The sequence below is a fragment of the Aspergillus bombycis genome (genome assembly GCF_001792695.1).
Source record: "Aspergillus bombycis strain NRRL26010 chromosome Unknown contig00052, whole genome shotgun sequence".
NCBI classification, from domain to species: Eukaryota; Fungi; Ascomycota; class Eurotiomycetes; order Eurotiales; family Aspergillaceae; genus Aspergillus; species Aspergillus bombycis.
This window is the reverse complement of record NW_019170054.1, coordinates 21,278-43,366: the sequence shown is the minus strand read 5'-3', so window position 1 is coordinate 43,366 and position 22,089 is coordinate 21,278. Positions and strand designations below refer to the sequence as shown.

The following is a 22,089-nucleotide window of genomic DNA, read 5'->3' as shown; positions in this document are numbered from 1 at the left end:
CAGTGAGGGTGCCGGCAAAATTGATTAAATCTGGGACGAGATTGACACCTAGGCTACTAGACTGCATTCTTGTATGTTATATGGTACGCGGTAAAAGTACTTATGTAGGCACAGACTTGGAGTACAGAAATCTATACTGCTCAGCCAAACCTGCCCTGCAGTAATCCTCGGCAAATGCTTTTCCGATGGTTGCACTCAATCCACACCCACCAGCAGTTACGGGCGATAATCGAAATACATACATTGCAACAAGAGTTTGAAAGTAAGGGAAAAGAAAATAAAATATCATAAAAATAAAAACAGCAATGGCAACTGTTTCTCCCTGAGGTAGGTTTCTCGGAATCAATTTAGTCAAAGCGGAGTCCTCCGTGTTCCATCTTCTTACCGAGAGGGTTATTGGGGATCAAGATTCGTCCATAGGAGTTAGGACATCGCCGAATAATTGGCCCACAAGTGGGATACCGGAAAGTTTGTCTCACCCGCCCAAGTGTTGCTCCATAAAACAGTCAAGATAAGCGCGCTGAGAGGCTTCTACGTACCTAGAGCACTACGAAGTACTGTACCTATGCGTGCAGAAAGCACATCATTGCATCGCGCATTTTAATCACTAATCGTAATACTATCACGCACAGACAGACCAGTCCTGGGTTATATGGCTCGCCAATGCATACCTAAAAGATATATGTAATTCTGATATGCTAAGAATTTGTCAGCACTACTCCGTAAACACCCCCGAAAGGAAAATCATTCGGGAGGTGCCAGACCTCGAAGAAAGGCCCCGCCAAGAAATATCTTGATGGTTAATTCTCGGACCAAGCACCGACCCCCCCACGGAAAACCAAAAGAAGACAAATGCGGTGGAGCTTTCAAGAGACCCAGTCCTGGCACTCGACTTGGGCAATATCATCCAATATTTGCATGAACCGCAGGAACTGTACTGCAGAAGCAAATCATCATCTTAGGGCTCACAGCATTCTGACGTCGACTGTCGAGATGTTACATGTTCCATGCATGTTCTACGGCAGCTCTAAGCGTTAACTCAAGCTGCCCGGACACCTAAGGTGTCTAGGTACGTGAGTGTGGTGTTGGTTGGTGTCATTTCTTATTACGTTAGTCCTAAAGGAAGGGCCAATTACCGTCACTTTGCGATTCTAACCAGCGGAATTCCCGACTTCCGCGCATTGAACTAATTTTTCTAGATTGAGTACTAACCGAAAAGAGGTAAGAGTGAACCGGCCCCCTTAACTATTCGGGCCACTGCCAATTGACTTTGGGATAGCACTAGCCATCTTTGGAATGGAACCGTATTCCTAAATCTGCATATGCCTCGGCGCTTGTAACTTGATATTGCGCTACGGTAATTGCGCTACTGTAATTACCGACGACTGACATACATCCATTCAGGAATTACCAACCTGACCAAGACCAGTGATAAACATGCAATAAGACTGTTCAGACGATGATAAGGAAGATATTAATAGGGGAGTTCCAATCGAAATAGTTTGCAGTCGCAGCTATCATGGGACCCCTCTCCCCTACTTGTGTTTTTGATATCTCATGATTCCGAAGAGATTCATCTAACATGCATGAATCTATGGCATAGCTCAATGTAAACACAGCAGCTTGATTGACCCACCTGATAGTACCAACGGCCTGTCTGTTCCGCTCGACAGCTTACGGCGAGAGAGATAGGCTTTGCGACTAACCTATCCGGTCAGGATTGACCTTCCCAAGTGGGTAAAGAACAGATATCGCGCCATATTCATGATCATGAATGGACATGTATGAGACTGACTCAGGTATTGACATGAGGGTTTTCCACGGTCCGACGAAGAAGAACGGGGAGGGTTCCAATGATTCACGCTGAGTCGGCAAATGACTCCTGCCAAATCTAGAATAACTTCCAGATGGACCTCATATCAACGTTTCTTGACCCCTTTTCCGGTGTCCTTCTCCGATGTTTACTTTTCTACTCGGAGCAAGTCGCGTGAAGGCGCGATATCTTCTTCTCCACAAAAACAACCGCTACGAAAGCCTATGATGATCTCGGCTACACTACGGAGTTCAGTAAACGACTCTGTATAGTACACAGTACATCCACTACGTACTAACTCCCCACAGTTGAGCCTCCAATCCCCAGAAGGCTGATTAGAGCTCTTTTGCTCTACGTAGTATCGCTAAGAGATCGGCAAGTGCTCCTGGTCCTTTATACTCCGGAGTACGGAATTGTGGATGACATTATACGGAACCGCGGGTGGCTGTTCCGAAGCGTCGTGGAGCTTTAGCTCGATCGTTTGGCTAATCCTCGGAGAAAATAGCGTCGTGCACACTCCATGCTTTCTTTACCCTTAAGATCCGATAGAATGGGCAGTTGGTGCCTCGAACAGCTGTTCGGCTCAATTGATCCGTGACCGATCACAAAGTCACATTTCCAGCTTCCTGGATATCCTACAATGGATCTGTTAGATCGGACATCTGTTGATCAAAAAGCTTTTTAGAGACGGAAAAATAACTTCCGTCAAATGCGAAATCGTGCGGGAATTCTCCGGTATACAAGTACATGCGGGGAAATATGTATAAAAGAATACGGCTTCAAGAGGCCCCAGCAATGCCATCGAGATCAATATGTCCTGATTCTCAACTCATTTATAACCTGAATAACGCTTATTTTATCATTCTTCGCAGAAGCATCACTAGAGCCAGCGTCCTATGATGCGCTTCATACCCCATCTCGTGCTTACTGCCAGTGCTTCCCTATCTGTAGCCCTGCCTTCAGCATTGCCATCGCAAGGATTTGACTGGGATTCTATTCAGTACTTGTCTGTGTCTTGATCTTATCCTACACACATCAAAGGAAGGTTCTCAACTGACTACCAGACCCCCAGGCTCGCCTTCGGTGACTCGTATACATACGTCCAGGGAACAAAAGGGCATCAGAACTATAGTTTCATCGGGGATCAACTGAATCTCGAATACAATGCTCAAACTCTGCTGACCAACAAGATTGTGCAAAATCAGGTTCGTAGTCAATATTTCTTGCGCATCCAATGCTGCTGAATGCTGATAATTATCACTGGTAGACCGCGACAGCAGAAGGTGGCCCCAACTGGGTTGAGTACCTAACAGGTTGTGGCTTAGAGGAAGGGTTAACTTCCCCATTAAGCTGCACAAGACAACTGTGGGATTTTGCTTTCGCAGGAGCAGATATCTCCGTGGAACAGTATGCGAATGTTTGCTATTGCTTCCATTGCTCGCGGCATGGCTAACATTCATTTTGCCCAGCACCCCCCTGCACCATAACTTCACTGTCTCACTTGTCAACCAAGTCGCGCAATACAGAGCATACGGTCACCCAGTTCTCAAAGACATAGTGGAACCTCCGAGGACGCTGGTTGCCATTTGGATCGGCATCAACGATATCAATGACAGCGCCAAATATGCCGTTCATTTTCCCACGTTCTACAATGAGCTTATGGATACCCTTTTCGCCTCTGTCCGGGTCCTTTATTCCTTAGGATATCGCTCGTACCTTTTTATGAACCTCCCACCGTTGGACAGGACACCAAGCAACCAGAAGACGGCCAGTCCAAGCCCCAATGCGACCCAGGTTGCATGGTTCAACGAAGCACTAGCACAACATGCATTCAACTTCGATAAACAGTATGCTGATACTAATGTACTGCTTTTCGATGCTCATTCGGTTCTAAATGATATGATGGACCAGCCAACACAGTATGCGATTACGAACACGACTAGCTTCTGCCCCGGCTACGATCAAGCGGATATAGAATGGAACTATCAAGCTTATGGCTGCCCAACGCCCCTGGACACATATTTTTGGTTTAATTCTGGGCACTTGACTAGCCATGTGCACAAGCTGCTCGCCAAAGCTCTAGAACGCCAATTGAAATAAAGCGATATAGAAAGGACGAGATGAGATTGAGACAAAGGTAAGAGAGAACCCAGGTGAAAGTAGCAAAAGAAATGTAGAGAAACAGGAGAGATGCAAGGGAATGGTAAGAAGAGAATCTGTTTATGTATCCTGACGATGAATATGTCGCTTTATGAACGAAAATTAGCAAATCAACACCATAAGAGAGTTCATTATACAGTAACATCTGAAGCTGATATGGCATAATATGCTTATTGTTAACAAGAGTCCTTGACGCTGCTGTCGAATAAGAGAACACCTCCTTTGCCTGAAATCGGGGCATTTATTTTAGCCGAGCTGCAATTCTACTCCAGAGTATAACAATCATTAGTTTATATATCCTCGCATTCACCACTTCATTTTATCTCGGTTGTGACCGGTATTTCTAGGGTGTTCGATAGAAGAGAGCTTACCAATGAAGAGGGTCATAGTGCAGTTTTCGAAGTTCAACAAAAGGAGAGTATTGTAATGCCGCAGGTAGTTCTGGTTCCTCCTGTCCATACCAGTAGGCAACCAAATGCGAAGAATCAACACTCCAGCCGTAACCATGGATGCTGTGAGAAAAGACCATTAACTCAGGCGTATCCTGAGATCATGGTATAAGACTTACGATTCAATGCTTCGTAGCTTTTCTTTTATTCTGTTTTCTATTGCCAGTTTGAAGACATCCAGAGCAAGCTCATCACTGACGTGGCGGTCCTCAAATGTTTGGGGCACAAAGCACCGAATCGTGACCATCACTTTGATGTATCCCCTTTCGTCTCGCGATACTGCTAACAATCTAAGTAAGGCATTAAGATGATCATCGCATATATGAATACTGGTGGGGAGCCTGGTTTGCCAGGCCTCTTCCTCAGATGAGGGTTTTGAGCATGACTCCAGTGAAGGCATTTTCTCCGTATGACAGATATGTTGTTTAAGCTATGAATCAGGCTCGAAATTTGGGATGGGCTGCCATGATTTATAATCTGCCATTAGAAAATGCTGACTACGAAATGTTGGCTCAAGTCGAGGAAACAAGTGTAGCGCAATCCCGCTGAAAGATATTTGTCGATGCATTCAGCATGATGAGATGAAAGAAGTTTGTCTCTTTTTGTGGCACCTACCCTACAGCCACCTAGCTATGTTGGTTGCTGTAGAGAAAGAAAATAATCACACAGATACTCGTCTTTGTGTGAAGCTAGTGTATGAAGCCCTACTGTTTTATTATCCATGTTAAAGTGTTTTTATTCTCAAATCAACCGCTTTCATCACCAGGCCTCGCAAGTCTTTCAACTCGAGAGTCATTCCCGTGCAGAAAGCAGGAAGCTACCCGTGAATCTAGGTCCATGCAATTGGGGTCCTCTGAGGCGTCTTCATATGTCTTCAAACTAGCATCTCCGAGCGCCGAATGCGCGGTGCCGGCGAGAAACACATTTGAGGGAACATGGTCTTCAAGTTCTCTTGAAGAGCACACGCCGGCTGTTTCGCCTGGATAGACAGTCTGGGCATGCACATCTTCCGGAACCATTAAAAATACAATGCTCTGTTGGGGAATAAGCCATCCCGATTTTAGTGATATTGATTCTATATATATATTGAACAACTTACTGATACTTTCGCAATATTTGTTGGCAAGAAAGCAAATACCTCCTTTCCAGGAAACCTTGCCACCATACCAGGGACAGAATCCTTCACAATGTCATACACATCTAACTGAGCATTTCCGGGGAACTTGTTGGTTGACAGCTCGGCTATCGGCCTTCCGATGGCCTCTAGGTCGATGAACCCTACATTGTCAGAACCTGCATTCATGATTTAGTATCTTGGTAGATTTTTAAATTATCCCAGTGAATCCAGTGCATAACTGAAACATCTTTCTCTGAGATTTTCAGAGCTGGTCTTGGTTGTCCCGAGGGATCTGCGTGCTCTGAAACATCTTTGGGGAAATACCCTTGGGGAAGTAAATGCTTTTGGGGGAATATATTTGGGGAACATCTCCACCTCCACCATAGCCTTCCCAACCCACATCGCTAGAGTTCTCATTTTCTCAATCAAGTATTCAAATGAGAGTTCTCTTCTTTTACTTTAGTGCCCGGTGGATTTGGCCAAAAAAATATATATTCAAAAGGTCCGGTTGTCGAGACACTCAGAGTGGAGTAGGCTTAGAAACATTCTTGGAGAATATATCAACGTCATTGGAGACGCCTGATACAATTATACAACTATAAATCTACAGATCGGACGATAAGTTGGGGAGTAATTTAGCCACCAAACATACCTCCGAGAGAAAAATGCCAACCGACACCATAACCCTAATTATTTCTCCCTACCATGTCGGCCTCCGCGATCACCGCGTAGGCAACGGCCCCCACCGCATCCAATCACTCGGCCTAATTCCTACCCTTGAAGAACAGGGCCTCCAAATCCGCATCCATGAAATCCCCAGCGTGGAAAACTTCGAAGGCGAGATCGGACGAAGCTTTGAAATCCTCCGCCGGATTTCGGTCGCCGTCACGGAAGCCGTGGACAGCAACACCTTTCCGTTGATTCTGGCGGGAAATTGCATGTCCAGCGCGGCTGTGGCTTGCGGCTTGAAGATTCAGGATCTATCTTTCATATACTTCGATGCCCATGATGACCTGGACTCGCCAGATGTCAATGAAAATGGGTATTTCGATGCGATGGGCCTGTCGATGCTACGTGGCGAATCGTGGAAGACGTTAATGGGGACCGTGCCGAATTACAAGCCGTTTAGTTACGATGGCAGGTTTCTTTACTGTGGACTGCGGGACCAGTCTGATGTACAGCGGCAGCGGGTCATTGATGCCGGTATGAAGGCTGTTTGGGGTGAGACGTCGAGGAAGGTTGATTTTGCGGGTGAGTTGAAGACGCAGTTGGAGGAGAGGTCGTATGGGTCTGCTCTCGTGCATCTAGATCTAGATGTGCTGGATGAGTCTTACGGGAAAGTCAATGATTATCCGTCGCCGGGAGGTTTGACGGAGGAGGATTTGGTAGCTTGTATGGATCTGGTGCCGAGATCATCTGAGCCCAGGTCTTTGACGGTGTGTTCATTTGATCCGGATGCTGGGGATGGGGATAAGATTGCTAGGATTGGGATTCGGGCGATTAGAGCTTTTGTGGAGGCATTGTTAGAGACGGGAGTTCTGGGTAGGGATTAAGATGGATTATATGTATTAGGATAAGCGTTTTGATTATGGTTCCGCAGAGATATGCCCAGTTAAAGTGAAACTTAAAAGCTCCATCGACAAAATGGCGTCTCAAAGGAGCTCTTTAGTTTAAGATCATGACTACTAGGCATTTGTACTGCTCGGATTGATGACTTCTATGCCAGCTGGTATGGGACATTGATATGGAACTAACCGCTAACGGTAATTGAAAAACCACTTAACGGCGATTGGGCGGTGAGCGCGTGCATCTCGCGTTCCGTTCACGCGTTGTCTCCGCGACGCCCGCCTTTGAACCACTAAACCCTTTCTCTCACCCACACCGCGGTATCCTCTGCGGAAATCAATTGAATCCACGAGAAAAGGTGGTTAATGGACGCCAATCCTTAGGGATCTTCTATTTGTGGCGCCATGGCATCTGCCCGAGCTAAGTTGGCGGAGTTGCGTGCTCTGCGCGCTTCTGGAAAGAAACGTATATCGACGTATGAGGTTGAAGAACAGGATGATATCTATGAGGAGGTCGACGACGAAGGCTACAAGAAGATTATCCGTAACCGGCTCGACGAGGACGATTTTGTTGTTGACGATAATGGTGAAGGATATGCTGATGATGGTCGAGAGGTCTGGAACGAACGGACGGCGGACTACTATGACAGCGAGAGTGACGATGGCGAACTACCTGCCAATAGTAAGGCTGCTAAAAGGAAACGTGAGGAGGAGAAGCAGAGAAAGGAGAAAATCAATAATGGGATATCTAAGTATTTCAATAAGGGGACCGGCGTATCTGCCCCGAAGCCGAAAGTGAGTGCGACATTGCAATATTCTGAAGCTTATACCATGTCTAATATGTTCGCATAGCCGGTCGCCTCTGCCGAAGATGACGCATTCATGGCTGATCTCCTCGGTGAAGTTGATACCAACGTTGTCTCGAATCATGTTCCAACACAAAATGTGATCAAGTCTGAAACTCGACGCAAAGTTCGGATCCTTTCACCTCCTTTGTCCCACAGACCACGTCCGCAGAAAAAAGAGACGAAAGATGAGAATAGTGATCCGGTGTCGCCAATTGGCCAGAAGCCGGACCTGGACCTGGATAACGATGACGGGCCTCTTCCGGTGGCAGACGATGACATTTTAATGAGCGATCCCATGCCGTCGTCTCCCGTCAGCAAGGCCGTTGAAAGGAAATCGGCTGTTGCGGTAAAAGCGGAGGATCCTGACGAAGAAGACAACGATTTGATGGAAATCGCAGAGGCCACCGGGCAACACGAGGCCAAGACGACAAGCGTCAACATGGCCGGACGCCGGCCACCACCCAAGATCAAAAAAGAAGCCTTTTCCACCCCTGCGAATTCTTCCCCAGTGAAATCAATGCCAGACGTTGCGGATGCATCATGGAATGATGTGAGGAACAAGTTGAATGTCCTCAGTAGCCCAGCATCGGAAACGCGGACGTTCGGAAAACTACGTGCGCAAGATGTTGTGGAGGAAGACGGAAGCCTGCGCATGTTCTGGATAGACTTCACCGAAGCCAATGGTAGTCTCTGCTTATTCGGAAAGGTTAAAAATAAGCAGACTGGAAATTACGCAAGTGCCTTCGTCAAGATTGACAATATTTTACGAAAGCTCTATTTCCTTCCACGGGAGTATAGGCATAAGCATGGTCGGGATACGGACGAAGAAGTGGATATGGAAGACGTGTATAATGAAGTTGATGGCATGATGTCGAGACTCAAGGTTGGGATGCATAAGATCAAGCCGTGCACAAGAAAGTATGCCTTTGAGATGCCCGGCATTCCGAAGGAGGCCGAATACTTGAAGTTGTTATATCCGTATGATAAGCCCGCTTTGCCTATGGATCTCAAGGGAGAGACCTTCTCTCATGTCTTCGGTACCAACACCTCCTTGTTTGAGCAGTTTGTTCTTTGGAAGAACATCATGGGTCCCTGTTGGCTCAGGTTTGAAGGAGCAGACTTCTCTGCTGTTAACAACGCGTCATGGTGCAAGTTCGAATGCCAAGTCTCTAAACCAGCGCTCATTTCCCCAGTTCCAGACTCTGAGAACTTAGAGGCACCTCCTCTCACTTTGATGAGTCTTGCCTTCAGGACGCAATTGAACGTGAAAGAAAACAAACAGGAGATACTAATCGCAAGCGCTCGAGTGTACGAGAATGTTTCTCTTACGGACACAACACCTCCAGAGAAGCTTCCTTGCAAGACTTTCACGGTGATGCGACCTGTGGGTTCATCATACCCCATGCATTTCGAGACTGAAACCAAGAAGCAACGAGGCACATACATCTTAGAAAGGAGCGAGCAATTCTTACTTAGTAAATTCTTGGCATTGTTCGAGAAGATGGATCCTGATGTTTTGATGGGACATCAACTTCAAGAAGTCGACCTTAGCGTCCTGCTCAGCCGATTGAAGGAAAAGAAGACTCCTGGATGGCATCGATTGGGCCGGTTGAAGCGTGGAGATTGGCCCAAGAATTTTAACAGGGGCGGAGGTTTCTTCGCCGAGAGACATCTCATTGCGGGAAGATTGATGTGTGATGTGGCCAATGACATGGGCAAGGTGAGTTCCTCAACATTCGGGTAGTATTGGTGCTTGTACTAACAGGATATAGTCCCTCATGATGAAATGTCAATCGTGGAGTTTGACGGAGATGTGCAACCTTTATCTTGGACCAGGCAATGTACGGCAGGAGCTGGATAGCGAAGCAGCATTGAAAACTTGGGCTACCACCAAAGATGGCTTAATGAACTTCGTGAACCATTGCGACACCGATACCTACTTCGTTGCCGCATTGGTACTGCGGCTTCAAATGCTGCCTCTGACCAAAGTGCTTACCAATATTGCCGGTAATTCTTGGGCACGTACCCTTAGTGGTACACGAGCCGAGCGTAACGAGTACATTCTGCTCCATGAGTTCCACCGGAATAAGTATATCTGCCCTGATAAGTACTCTGCCAAGCTACAGAAAGCGGAAGAAAAACTACAGGATGGCGATGACGATGATGCCGCGGACAAGAAAAAGAAAGACAAGTACAAAGGCGGACTTGTTTTCGAACCTGAGAAAGGCCTCTATGATCGATTTGTTCTTGTGATGGACTTTAACAGTTTGTACCCGAGCATTATCCAAGAATACAACATCTGCTTCACGACGGTGGAACGGACTGCAACCGTAAGGGTCTTTGCTAAAAAGCCTTGTGCTAGTACATACTGACATGATATACAGGCTGAAAACGAGAATGAAGAGAAAGTGCCGGAAGTTCCTTCCTCGGATCAAGAGCAGGGAATCCTCCCACGGCTTATTGCTACACTTGTCGGCCGTCGACGAGAGGTGAAAAAGTTAATGAAAGACAAACGCGCAACACCTGAACAGCTTGCGCTGTGGGACACGAAGCAATTGGCTTTCAAGCTGACTGCTAACTCTATGTATGGATGCTTGGGTTACACTCAGAGTCGCTTCTATGCTCGTCCCCTAGCCATGCTCACCACTTTCAAGGGTCGTGAGATTTTAAGAAGCACAAAGGAACTGGCAGAATCGAAGCAGTTGAGAGTCATTTACGGTGATACCGACTCCGTCATGATTAACACAAACATGGATACACTAAGCGATGCCCTGAAGGTTGGAGATGAATTCAAGAAATCTGTGAATGAAAGATACCGGCTTCTGGAAATCGATATTGACAACATCTTCCGTCGGCTGCTGTTGCACGCCAAAAAGAAATACGCCGCTGTGAACATGACAGAGGTGGATGGCAAATATGTGGACAAGTTGGAAGTCAAGGGTTTGGATATGAAGAGGCGTGAATACTGCGCCCTGTCAAAGGAAGTGTCTCAGAGACTCCTGAATGAGGTTCTCTCCGGCGAAGACCAAGAGATCGTCCTCAATCGGGTCCATGACTATCTACGAGACTTAGCAGGCAAGATGCGAGAATTCGCCATTCCTGTTCAGAAATATGTGATTTACACTGTGCGTCATGCCCCCATAAGTTGAAGTGAGTGAGGTGCTAATGTTTCCGCAGAAACTCTCTAAACGACCGGAAGAATATCCTAACAAAGAGACGATGCCACCCGTTCAAGTTGCCCTCCGAGAGCTTGCCCGCGGCAAATCAGTCCGGCCGAACGATGTTATCTCGTACATTGTGACAAATGGAGATTCCGAAACATCCTCCCTTGTACCAGCGAAGCGCTCGTACACGCTTCAAGATGTGATGAAACCCGCTTCAGGACTCAACCCTGATATTGAATTCTACCTCTTGAAGCAGATTTTCCCTCCCATCGAGCGTCTCTGTGCTCCAATTCCTGGAACTGATGCGGTTCGACTGGCCGAATGCCTGGGCCTGGACGTCCGCAAGTATCAAATCAATACCTCTAGCGGTGGCAATCAGCAGAACACGGACATCTTCCCACTGGAGTCGCAAATTCCGGATTCTGTTCGCTTTGAAAATGCTGCAAGGATGACACTGACATGTCGGTTCTGTAAAGAGAAATCAGTCTTCGAAGGGCTTGCAGGATCCTCCCACATGTGCAACGCCAATGGTCTTTTCTGTCCGAATGACGCTTGCCAGAAACAGTTCACTGTTTTAACGATCATCGCACAGCTGGAAAGCCAGATTCGGGCCCAAACCTCCAAGTACTACGAGGGATGGCTTGTGTGTGACGACTCCGCATGCGGCAACCGAACGCGGCAGATGAGTGTTTATGGCCATAGGTGTCTGGGTCCCCGGGGCCACGCTGAAGGCTGTCTTGGCCGGATGTCTTACGAATACCCGGAGAAGCAACTGTACAACCAGTTACTGTACTTTGCTGGACTCTGGGATGTGGATAAGGCGCGGGTCGCCGCAGAGAAGGAAGCTAGTGGGGAGAAGAAGGATAGTGTCGTTGCTCTCGCTTCGTTTAACCGCGCACGGTTTGAGACGGTTAAAGGGGTAGTGGACGCGTATTTGAAGAAGTGCGGGCGGCAATGGGTTGAGATGGATAGTCTGTTCCGGTTTATGCTACCGTAGACTTGACGCATGGAATATTAATTGACTGGCATCTGTATATAGTCTGCATGTTTGGATGGTTCGGGTCTGTTCTTTCTATCACTGCGGATAGCGCAATTGGTTTTTATGTTTGGGATGATGGGATGAGGTTTATAAACATCAATGATACGTTCTGAAATGTCTAGCGTTCCACATGAGTATAAAGGCACGTAGTTTGATTCCAATATGTAAGTATCTTGCAGCCTCGTTCTTATCGTATCTGATGGGGGGGTTATGTTGGTATGGAACAAGTGATATCGAATGCCCCACACCCCGCCAAATAACTTCTTTGCCGCACTTCCGCCGGCTGTTAAACCAGTTACTAAAAAAGGACGACTGGTCCCGGCACATATTGATATCACCTCTGTCCATCTGCATCGGTGGATATTTTGTGAAATCACGGTGTAAACCGCTAATCTGCCATCATGTCGGTGAAACGTGTCTTGGTTATTGCAGGTTCTGACAGCTCAGGTGGCGCGTATGTTTAACTCATTCCGATCTCATGCATTACCGCGATCTATTTCCACTCCTCGAGGCGCAGCTAGACTAATGCATATTCAGTGGCCTGGAAGCGGACCAGCGGGTTCTAGCGGCGCATGGATGTTATGCACTAACTGCGACCACTGGACTGACAGCCCAGAACACTCTGGGTGTACAGGATATCTTCGTTGTCCCGGCTGAATTTGTTAAGAAGCAAATCAATGCCGGTCTTGAAGATATCGGAGCGGATGCTGTGAAGCTTGGTAAACACTATCTGATTCCTCTCTATCTCATTGTAGGTTCTAGTCTGACCAATTCAAGGGATGCTTTCGTCCGCAGAGACAATTGATATTATCGCCGAAACGCTGGTGACCCACCAAGTTCCGTCGGTGGTGTTGGATCCGGTAGCCCTGACTCAAAATTACCCGAAATACACTTAGCATCTAACATTTCAGCAGGTGATGGTCTCTACGAGTGGCTCTAAACTACTACCTGAAGCGGCCGTAGAAAAATTGCGGACGAAGCTTCTGCCACTGACGACCGTTCTTACTCCCAATATCCCCGAGGCGAAGCTGCTACTGAAGGACGCCGGTCTAGACGTACCCGAGCCAGAGGGCCTCTCAGATGTCCTTCAGTTAGTCAAGCAAGTTAAAGCTCTAGGCCCCAAAGCTGTTCTCCTCAAGGGTGGGCATTTACCTCTCACCAAAGATCATAAGACGGCGCGCAACCAAGAAGCGGCTACCACAGTTATAGATGTGCTTTACGATGGGGAAGATATAACACTCTTTGAGACAGAATTCTTATTATCTAAGAACACCCACGGCACCGGATGTTCTCTTGCATCTTCGATTGCAGCCAACCTTGCCTTAGGCAAAGATCTGAAGCGAGCAGTGCAGAGTGCGGTTCGGTTCGTCGAGGCGGGAATCAAGACCAGCTTTGATATTGGAAAGGGAAGTGGCCCAATTAACCATTTCCACTCGGTGTATACGCTACCTTTTGCGCCGTACGTTGCTATCTTATTCCCGGGAAGCATGAAAAGTGAGGGTGCTAATGGAGACACAAAGTGGTCGTTTCTTAGAATATGCCCTGGACCGCTCTGATATTCGCCCGGTGTGGCAGAAGTTTACCGAGCATGAATTTGTTTCGGGCATGGGTAGCGGCACACTTCCCGTGGAGAGATTCAAGGAGTACCTAGTGCAGGACTATCTGTATCTGGTAGGACCAATGTACTTTTCATTCGTCTTATAGATTTTGTCTAACAAGGTGATATACAGGTCCAATTCGCTCGAAGCAATGCGCTAGCAGCCTACAAGGCTAAGAATATGGAATCCATTGCTGCAGTAAGTGAACCAGTTACTGTTGCTTCTCTTGTGCAAGGCATTCAGCTGTTCGTGAGGGTTGACTTAGTTTGAACCACGATAGTCAGCGCAAATCGTCCTACACATCCAGCGCGAAACAGCGTTGCACTTAGATTACTGTGCCTCCTTCGGACTATCCAAAGAAGAGATGGAAAGAACACCCGAAACTATCGGTATGTTAACAAATCATTGCATAACCTGTGTAATGCTGCTAATCAGTCGTTCGTTGGGATAACAGCCTGTACTGCATACAGTAGGTACATTCTTGATGTTGGTCAATCCGAGGACTGGCTCGCGTTGCAAATGGCTCTTGCGCCCTGTTTAATTGGATACGGGGCCATTGCCCAGAGACTGTATAGGGACAAGGACACTCTGCGGCAGGGCAACCGCTACTGGAAGTGGATTGAAACTACGTTGCGGAGGACTACTCGGAGGCAGTTCGATTGGGATCTGGTAAGCGGCCCAGAAAGCCCGGAGTCACCACGTTCTCGCCATGACGATGAATTGCTAACTTGACTTTGTCGTAGAACTTCTTGAGAGACACATGCGCGAAGTTTCTCCGAGCCGATTGGAAGAGCTGATTAAGATCTTCATTCGGGCAACGGAGTTAGAGATCAGATTCTGGGACATGGGGTTGGGTGCTCGATAAAGAAAAAGAAGAAGGTCGAAGAAATGGATGTATAGTTACGGGGCAGGGTAGACAGATCCCATAATACCCATAATACTAGTACCCATTCAATTCCATTCAAACACAATCAACTCAGTTGGTCAGCGGGAGGCTCGATTAGGTTTAGTTCGGGATGGCGAAAAAGACACGAGATCCAAACAGTGCAAACAATGCTATACCCACTGGTCACGGGAGGCGGTGAGGGGAACGACAAGCGGTGAATGGACGGTGTAGGCCAAATTCTCGCATTTTGCCCATCTTTTGCCATTCTCATTCCTTGGGTCCAGTCTCCTGCACTAATCCAATCGGGAAAGCGTCGCCTTCGCCTCTTTTTCGCCTTCGACTTTTTTCTTCTCCTTCCCGCCCCATCGCGACTATTTTTTTTTCTTCCTCCCCCATCTCCCTTATCTATCTCCCCTTCCTCCTCATCCTTGTTTTCTTTCCCTTGGACATTCTTTCGTCCTCTACCCTCGGTCTTTATTCTGGAAGAGGCTATCCAACATCCACTTCCTTCATTCAACCCCATTCTTTTGAGTCTTGTGTTTTGTTCTATTTTCTCATCTCACACCCGCCAATAAAAAAGACCGCATAATGTCTTACAACGGTGGTGGCTATCAGCGCGACCAGCGCGACTCCTATCGGTAAGTGATTCTGTCCAGGAAAATTATCTCATGTGAGGCGATGTTGGAACCTTTCCTCTGTCAGTCCTGCGCGGGTGCTATAGTCACCGCACTGTCTTTGCAGCTCAGTCGCAAGGCCTGATGTATGGCAGAATACAACACATCCTCCTTTCCTTGGATTACTTCTTCGATGCAGTGAATTGCGTGTGCTAACGTGGGCATTTGCCATTCAGCTCTAGAAACGGTGGTGGTGGCGGCGGTGGATACTCGAATGGCTACTCCAACTCCAACTCCAACGGTTACTCTGGAGGTGGTGGCAGTGGTGGCTATGGAGGTGGTGGTTACGGTGGCGGTAGCTACGGCGGCGGCTATGGCGGAAGAGGTGGTGGCGGCGGTGGTGGTGACCGGATGTCCAACCTCGGCGCTGGGTTGAAGAAGCAAGAATGGGGTATGTGTTTGTTCTTCTGCAACGCGCGATCGTCAGAATTATGATGCTAACTTTTATCCTAGACTTGGATTCTTTACCCAAGTTTGAGAAGTCTTTCTACAAGGAGCACCCCGATGTCGCCAGCCGGTCTCAGCGCGATGTTGACGATTTCCGTAAGAAGTTTGAGATGTCTGTGCAAGGAAAAAACATTCCTCGTCCCGTCGAGACCTTCGATGAGGCTGGCTTCCCCCAATACGTGTTGAGCGAGGTTAAGGCTCAGGGTTTCGAACGCCCTACCGCCATTCAGTCCCAGGGATGGCCCATGGCTCTTTCTGGCCGTGATGTTGTTGGTATCGCCGAGACCGGTTCCGGAAAGACTCTGTCCTACTGTCTTCCTGCTATTGTCCACATCAACGCTCAGCCCCTTCTTGCTCCTGGTGACGGCCCTATTGTTCTCGTCCTCGCCCCTACCCGTGAATTGGCAGTCCAGATCCAGACCGAAATCACCAAGTTCGGAAAGTCCTCTCGCATTCGCAACACCTGTGTTTACGGTGGTGTCCCCAAGGGCCCCCAGATCCGTGACTTGAGCCGTGGTGTCGAAGTCTGCATTGCTACTCCTGGTCGTCTCATTGACATGCTCGAGGCCGGCCGCACCAACCTCCGCCGTGTCACTTATCTTGTTCTTGACGAGGCCGACCGCATGCTGGACATGGGTTTCGAGCCCCAGATCCGCAAGATCATCTCTCAGATTCGCCCTGACCGTCAGACTTGCATGTGGTCCGCCACATGGCCCAAGGAAGTTCGCCAGCTTGCTTCTGATTTCCTCAACGATTACATCCAAGTCAACATCGGTTCCATGGACTTGTCCGCTAACCACCGTATCACGCAAATCGTCGAAGTCGTGTCAGACTTTGAGAAGCGCGATAAGATGATCAAGCACCTTGAGAAGATTATGGAGAACCGCGGCAACAAGTGTCTTATTTTCACTGGAACTAAGCGTATCGCCGACGAGATCACTCGCTTCCTTCGTCAGGACGGATGGCCAGCACTTTGTATGTTTCCCTTCCATCTGCCTTAATGCAAGACTTTGCTAACTCTTGGAACAGCTATTCACGGTGATAAGCAACAACAAGAAAGAGATTGGGTCTTGAACGAGTTCAAGACGGGCAAGAGCCCAATCATGGTGGCTACTGATGTGGCTTCCCGTGGTATCGGTATGATGAACTTGCGATTTACCCCCTTCCCCTCCCCTTTTTCCCTTCCTTCCTTGAAAGCACCCTCACCCGTATTGAGGTTGTGTGACCATGGCACGGTGCTTAACTCTCTTCCAACATGTGTTGGCGTATATGACTCGTCCAGGCTTTGTCGGGTCTCCTGAATTGGTTCTCATGCCAGGAGGACCTTGGACTCACAGTGCAGTGTAGCAGACGTATTATTTCTTCTGTTCTGATTCTCCATCTCTTCTCTGAACCTCGTTGGTCGAGAGACGGGGTTTCTTCTTGTTCCGACATGTTCAAGCTGCATTCCAAGGTTGCTCCAAGACCGCGATTTTGACCAGCCCAGGGACCTAACCCGCAACGGATCTTACTTTGAAAAGTCCGAGAGAGAGTGATGCATCAAGTCTCACACGACTGATAAAGGGCTCATAGGCCACCTTGCTATTTTGACTAATGCTCTGTTTGCTAACATAAGTTTGTGTTTTGAAGATGTTCGCGACATTACTCATGTTCTGAACTATGACTACCCCAACAACTCGGAAGACTATGTTCACCGTATTGGTCGAACTGGTCGTGCCGGTGCCAAGGGTACCGCCATCACTTTCTTCACCACTGACAGTAAGTCCCCGATGGGCTCTCCTCCCATGGCTGGCAATGCTAACGTATCTCGCACCAGACTCTAAGCAGGCTCGTGACTTGGTCACTATCCTTACTGAGGCTAAGCAGCAGATTGACCCCCGTCTCGCCGAGATGGTTCGCTACAGTGGTGGCGGCGGCGGCGGCCGTGGCGGCTATGGCCGCTGGGGTGGCCGTGGTGGTGGTGGTCGTGGCCGTGGCGGCAACTACACTGCTTCCAATGCCGCTCCCCTCGGAGGCAACCGCCGTTGGTAAACTGCTCGTAATGCCCAGTTCAGTCATTGAGCTTGTATTCCCATGTCGCATCGGTAGATCTTGCTTTCCTTCGCATTCGGTATCCATTGTAACTCTTTACGGGCGGCGTTCGTCGAAGTCACGATAGACTATTATGCGGTTTTTGTTTTCTTTCGTTTCTCCGTTTACAGGTTCCTTCGAACTCATGCGGATACGGGTTAATTCTGGTTTCGTTGCCCCTTACGTATCTTAAAAAGTTGTGTATCTCCTAGCGCATATTGAGAAGAGCTGAGGTTAGATAGTCTAGTCTCATGCAATGTATTTATCTGCTTATGACTATCAAATATACGCTTGACTTGCGTTATCATTCTGTTCCTCGTACAGGTACTCCGGTCGTAATATCCTGTCGGAGAAGCAGAGCACCGTAGAAGCCGGGCAAGCTGCATGTATGCTTCCTGATATACCGCCTAGTTGTCTTTCTTCACAATCTGAAAAACTTCAAAAGGATCTCTATGGTGTCATGATCATTACGATATCAGAGTGTGCAACAAGAGAGACTTCAATGTCTGCCCGATCAACCCCACACCCTCGGTCCTACTCTCTACTCAAAAGCGATAGTTGACTGCAACCTCGGCTATCCTGGATTACAATATAGTTCAAACCCACCACCAGGCAAAGAGATTGAGCTATCATTTGTGATCATCAAGCTCTGATCTAAATACCTAAGTGGGCGTAATTGTGACAAACACCCAGAAAGCAATGGACAAGGTGGACAAGATTCTGGACCAATTCACCGACCCCTTGACTGGGTCGGTGCATGGCGCCGTTTTCATCGCTATTGACAGTTCAGGTACCGTATTATTTGTGATTTGCGTATTGCATTTTTTTCGGTCTGCCCATCGTTACATATATGCCCATTCTGACGGCTATTGGCAGGGGATGTCATCTACCATCGTGCTGCCGGCAAAGCAGACCTTGATGATGAAAGGGCAGCTGCTTTGCAAACCGATTCTCTATACTGGATTGCTTCCATGACAAAGCTTGTGACCGCAGTGGCTGTAATGCAACTTGTGGAGCGAGGCATGGTATCACTTGAAGATGATGTCCGGGCAATAGTCCCCGAGCTCCGCGATATACAAATTTTAAGAGATATGAGGAACGGTGTGTGTATACATGACATAGAACTATTGATTATATACACTCAATCGCTGATCTTATATTCCCAATCTGCAGACAAGGGACTCTCGCTAGAGTTGAGCCAACCACATCTGAAGCCCGTTCAAGGAAAGATAACTCTCCGGTAAGCATTACCCACCATAAGAAGTGGTCATGACTTTTCCGGGATTTAAGTTGGGCCCCTTAATCTAACATATTCCATATAGAAGTCTCCTGTGCCATACAGCTGGCTTCGTGTATGACAGCTCATCGCCGCTGCTGCAACAGTGGTCCAAATCCCAGGGTCGAACAGCATACACGTTTTGTGGCAGCATGGCAAGTCCCCCTTAACGCTGTATCCCGAAGCAATACAGAACACCTCTAACTAATACACCTGCAGTTCATCCCAGCAGGCTGGCTACCAACACCCACTACTTTTTGAACCCGACACCTCTTGGGGATATGGGGCTGGTTTAGATTGGGCTGGTCGAGTGGTGAGCCTCTCTGTATTCCGCCTTATATCGTCGCCGCATCTACATTCGCTCAGAGACTAATCATACGTAGATTGAATGCGTGACAAAGTCTACTCTCGAAGATTATATGCGGACGCATATCTGGTCTAAGCTTGGTGCCGTGTCAACAACCTTCCACCCAGAACTGTACCGCGAGACGCTTCCACCACAAATGGGAATGGGATATCGCGTGAGCGTTGGCCAGGGCGCCAAGTCTCTGAAGCCGGGGCCTATCATCCTCAAACAGCCAGCGCAGGATGACCTTGGGGGTATAGGGCTCTTCAGCACGCCGATGGATTTTGTCAAGTTACTATCTGCGCTTCTGGGTGGTGGATCCCCACTGCTCACCCGAGAAAGTGTCGATATTCTACTGCAGCCACAGCTCAGTGATGCATCTCGTGAAGCAATGCCGAGACCTCTTGGAGCTCAGATGAGACGGGTGTTAGGCATCAAAGACGTTGGCGACACCCAACAGGCAGATCATTCTCTTGCTGGGACAGTCATATTGAAGGATATTGCTGGTCGGAGGCGAGCTGGTACGGCCAACTGGAGCGGGCTACCGAACTTGCACTGGGTAAGTTTAAGTCACGAAAGACTTTGCATATTGAGCTTGGGATTTCTTTGCTAATCACGTTTGATTGACTACAGTGGATCGATCGGCAAACGGGCATCGCAGCTACGTTGTTTACGCAAGTTATGCCACCGGGAGATGCTGCTATGACTAGCCTTCTTATTGATCTAGAAGAGAGTCTTTATGCAGCGTTGGAAGAGGGTGCTGCGCATATGGATATTCCTGTGAAGCTATAGACAATAGGCGTCGCAGCTGATTCTGTTTGATGGGAGGCGCCACATATTCTACATTCTCTATACACACAAGACACTGTGCAAGAAATGAGAAGACATACGTTGCTCTAAAATTTTGCCTTATGGTTACATCTACTATGACCGTCTTGTAGATACAGTCTGCTGTATCGCAGACTAAACCAACCAAACGGTCAACATGGTTTCTTTACCCACGCAGACCACTTTTATTTCCACGTAGTGCTATGAATGTACTCTGTAAGAACCCCAAAGCGAAGCAAATTCCATTAGATCATAATCATAATTATATATATAAGTTATAAGACTATACATCGCTTGTACATCAAATCATATCAAATAGTAATCGTATCCAGTCTGCCCGGCTGATTCCAAGTCCAACACACACACACATCTTCCGAGTCACATTCACATAAGAAAAGGGTAAAAAAAAAAAACAAAGAGAATCATGCAAGTCCGTCCACCTCCCTTGCTTCTGGGCTTAGGCAAGGGGACACTGGACGATATAGCTGCCGTACACCTCGTCACCGGAAAGGCAGGTCTTCTCCTTCACGTCGTGGCGATTGAGGTTGCAGGTGACGTCATTGTAAACGGCCACTGAGGGGATTCATGTTAGATTACATTGAACCAAAAAGCAGGGCTGGGGGATAGCTTACGAGTACAGTTTTTCTGGTAGTTGAACTCGAAGCTCACGGACTTGACGGCCGTGGTGTCGGGGAAGGTCTGGCACTGGTTGACGTGGTCGCCGTACACTCCAAGCTCGCCCTGGTTTAGGGCCGAGCAGCCGGATTCGCCGTAGAGGCGGAGCTGGACAATACGGGTGTTGGCGGGGGGTGTAGGAGCTGCGGAGACGCCCATACCCAGAGCGATGGTGGAGGCAAGGATGGTGGTGAAGAGCATTTTTGAGGGTTGTTTTGTGGTGGTGGTGGTGGTGGTGGTGGTGAGTAGTAGTAGTAGTAGTAGTAGTAGTAGTAGTAGTGGTAGTAGTAGTTATTATTGTTGTTGTTGTGAGGTGGTGGTGGTGGTTGTGTGAGTTTTGTTGCGAGGTGGTTGGGGTCTTTTGGGGGGTTGGGGTTGGGGTTGTGTTGGTAGACCGTAGTTTGTGGGGTTGCGTTGTGATCGTCGACGGAAGACTGATGATCGTCGCCGGGATCAAGCTTGGGTTAAATAGTTTTGGGATGGACAGTCCAACTGTAGATCTACATGGAGAATCTCCTCCGTAGTGGAGTGTTAAAATTCTATAATTGTATACTAGCAGGCAGTGCATGTTCCCTAAAATCTGACAACCGTATTAATAGTAAAATGTACGGGATGCGGGCGCAGACGCATGTTTCACTGACTCCGCCTCTTCCGTGTGCATAACTACGGTGGAGTGACTCGACATAGGAACAATAGCTTGTGTCTAATGTTGAGACTCTTGAGAGCCATACACCAAGCTTTCGCGGCAAGCTTGATATGCATGGTGAGATAGAGACTTGGCGGTTAATCAGGGTCTTCTTTAGCGCATTCTTGGTGCTGGCTGTCGACTCCGCGGTCTTCAGTCCATCATGGTCCACGGGACTCACTTGGAGAGACATTTTTCTATAAATATGGCTTGGGAATTGCATTATTGGAGCCGAATAGGTTATCTCCACAGTTTACGTGGCACGCCTCGAGTTCTAGACTTCGATCGTCAAATAAAGACGGGCGCCTGATCGTCTGGAAGCCTGAAATGAGGTCTCGCATTCTATATATACATGTATGAAAATATGCAATCTATGTGTCAGGATTCACTAATTGGCCGTTTTTAGCTTTCAATCTATCTCCGATTGGAAAGCCCCGCTTGTTGATGCG

At 48.0% G+C, this 22,089-nt stretch overlaps 7 protein-coding genes across 7 annotated transcripts; 6 read left to right on the top strand and 1 right to left on the bottom strand.

The window, feature by feature from the left end:
• Positions 1 to 2,709: 2,709 nt before the first annotated feature.
• On the top strand, positions 2,710 to 3,913 carry ABOM_007428 (SGNH/GDSL hydrolase family protein; the record flags this gene model as incomplete). Its single annotated transcript, XM_022534557.1, has 4 exons — positions 2,710 to 2,819; positions 2,886 to 3,018; positions 3,081 to 3,220; positions 3,283 to 3,913. The coding sequence occupies 4 exons, from the start codon at positions 2,710 to 2,712 to the stop codon at positions 3,911 to 3,913; spliced, it is 1,014 nt and encodes a 337-aa protein (XP_022388370.1).
• Positions 3,914 to 6,204: 2,291 nt separating this feature from the next.
• Positions 6,205 to 7,092, top strand: ABOM_007427 (arginase family protein; the record flags this gene model as incomplete). The annotated part of the gene is made up of 1 exon (XM_022534556.1): positions 6,205 to 7,092. One exon carries the CDS (start codon positions 6,205 to 6,207, stop codon positions 7,090 to 7,092), a length of 888 nt encoding a protein of 295 aa, XP_022388375.1.
• Positions 7,093 to 7,509: 417 nt separating this feature from the next.
• ABOM_007426 (DNA-directed DNA polymerase alpha catalytic subunit POL1) lies at positions 7,510 to 12,113 on the top strand (the record flags this gene model as incomplete). Its single annotated transcript, XM_022534555.1, has 5 exons — positions 7,510 to 7,899; positions 7,957 to 9,672; positions 9,725 to 10,282; positions 10,337 to 11,077; positions 11,130 to 12,113. The coding sequence occupies 5 exons, from the start codon at positions 7,510 to 7,512 to the stop codon at positions 12,111 to 12,113; spliced, it is 4,389 nt and encodes a 1,462-aa protein (XP_022388374.1).
• Positions 12,114 to 12,556: 443 nt separating this feature from the next.
• On the top strand, positions 12,557 to 14,550 carry ABOM_007425 (putative thiamine biosynthesis protein (Thi-4); the record flags this gene model as incomplete). Its single annotated transcript, XM_022534554.1, has 9 exons — positions 12,557 to 12,609; positions 12,693 to 12,874; positions 12,933 to 13,015; positions 13,070 to 13,614; positions 13,676 to 13,826; positions 13,886 to 13,951; positions 14,034 to 14,142; positions 14,208 to 14,422; positions 14,497 to 14,550. The coding sequence occupies 9 exons, from the start codon at positions 12,557 to 12,559 to the stop codon at positions 14,548 to 14,550; spliced, it is 1,458 nt and encodes a 485-aa protein (XP_022388373.1).
• Positions 14,551 to 15,706: 1,156 nt separating this feature from the next.
• Positions 15,707 to 17,791, top strand: ABOM_007424 (DEAD-box ATP-dependent RNA helicase DBP2; the record flags this gene model as incomplete). Its single annotated transcript, XM_022534553.1, has 5 exons — positions 15,707 to 15,710; positions 15,767 to 16,735; positions 16,790 to 16,897; positions 17,390 to 17,518; positions 17,577 to 17,791. The coding sequence occupies 5 exons, from the start codon at positions 15,707 to 15,709 to the stop codon at positions 17,789 to 17,791; spliced, it is 1,425 nt and encodes a 474-aa protein (XP_022388372.1).
• A 738-nt stretch (positions 17,792 to 18,529) lies between these two features.
• ABOM_007423 (serine hydrolase domain-containing protein) lies at positions 18,530 to 20,244 on the top strand (the record flags this gene model as incomplete). Its single annotated transcript, XM_022534552.1, has 7 exons — positions 18,530 to 18,620; positions 18,707 to 18,931; positions 19,004 to 19,070; positions 19,153 to 19,245; positions 19,326 to 19,419; positions 19,490 to 20,011; positions 20,086 to 20,244. 7 exons carry the CDS (start codon positions 18,530 to 18,532, stop codon positions 20,242 to 20,244), a joined length of 1,251 nt encoding a protein of 416 aa, XP_022388379.1.
• A 493-nt stretch (positions 20,245 to 20,737) lies between these two features.
• On the bottom strand, positions 20,738 to 21,156 carry ABOM_007422 (uncharacterized protein; the record flags this gene model as incomplete). Its single annotated transcript, XM_022534551.1, has 2 exons — positions 20,738 to 20,853; positions 20,913 to 21,156. 2 exons carry the CDS (start codon positions 21,154 to 21,156, stop codon positions 20,738 to 20,740), a joined length of 360 nt encoding a protein of 119 aa, XP_022388378.1.
• Positions 21,157 to 22,089: the final 933 nt, after the last annotated feature.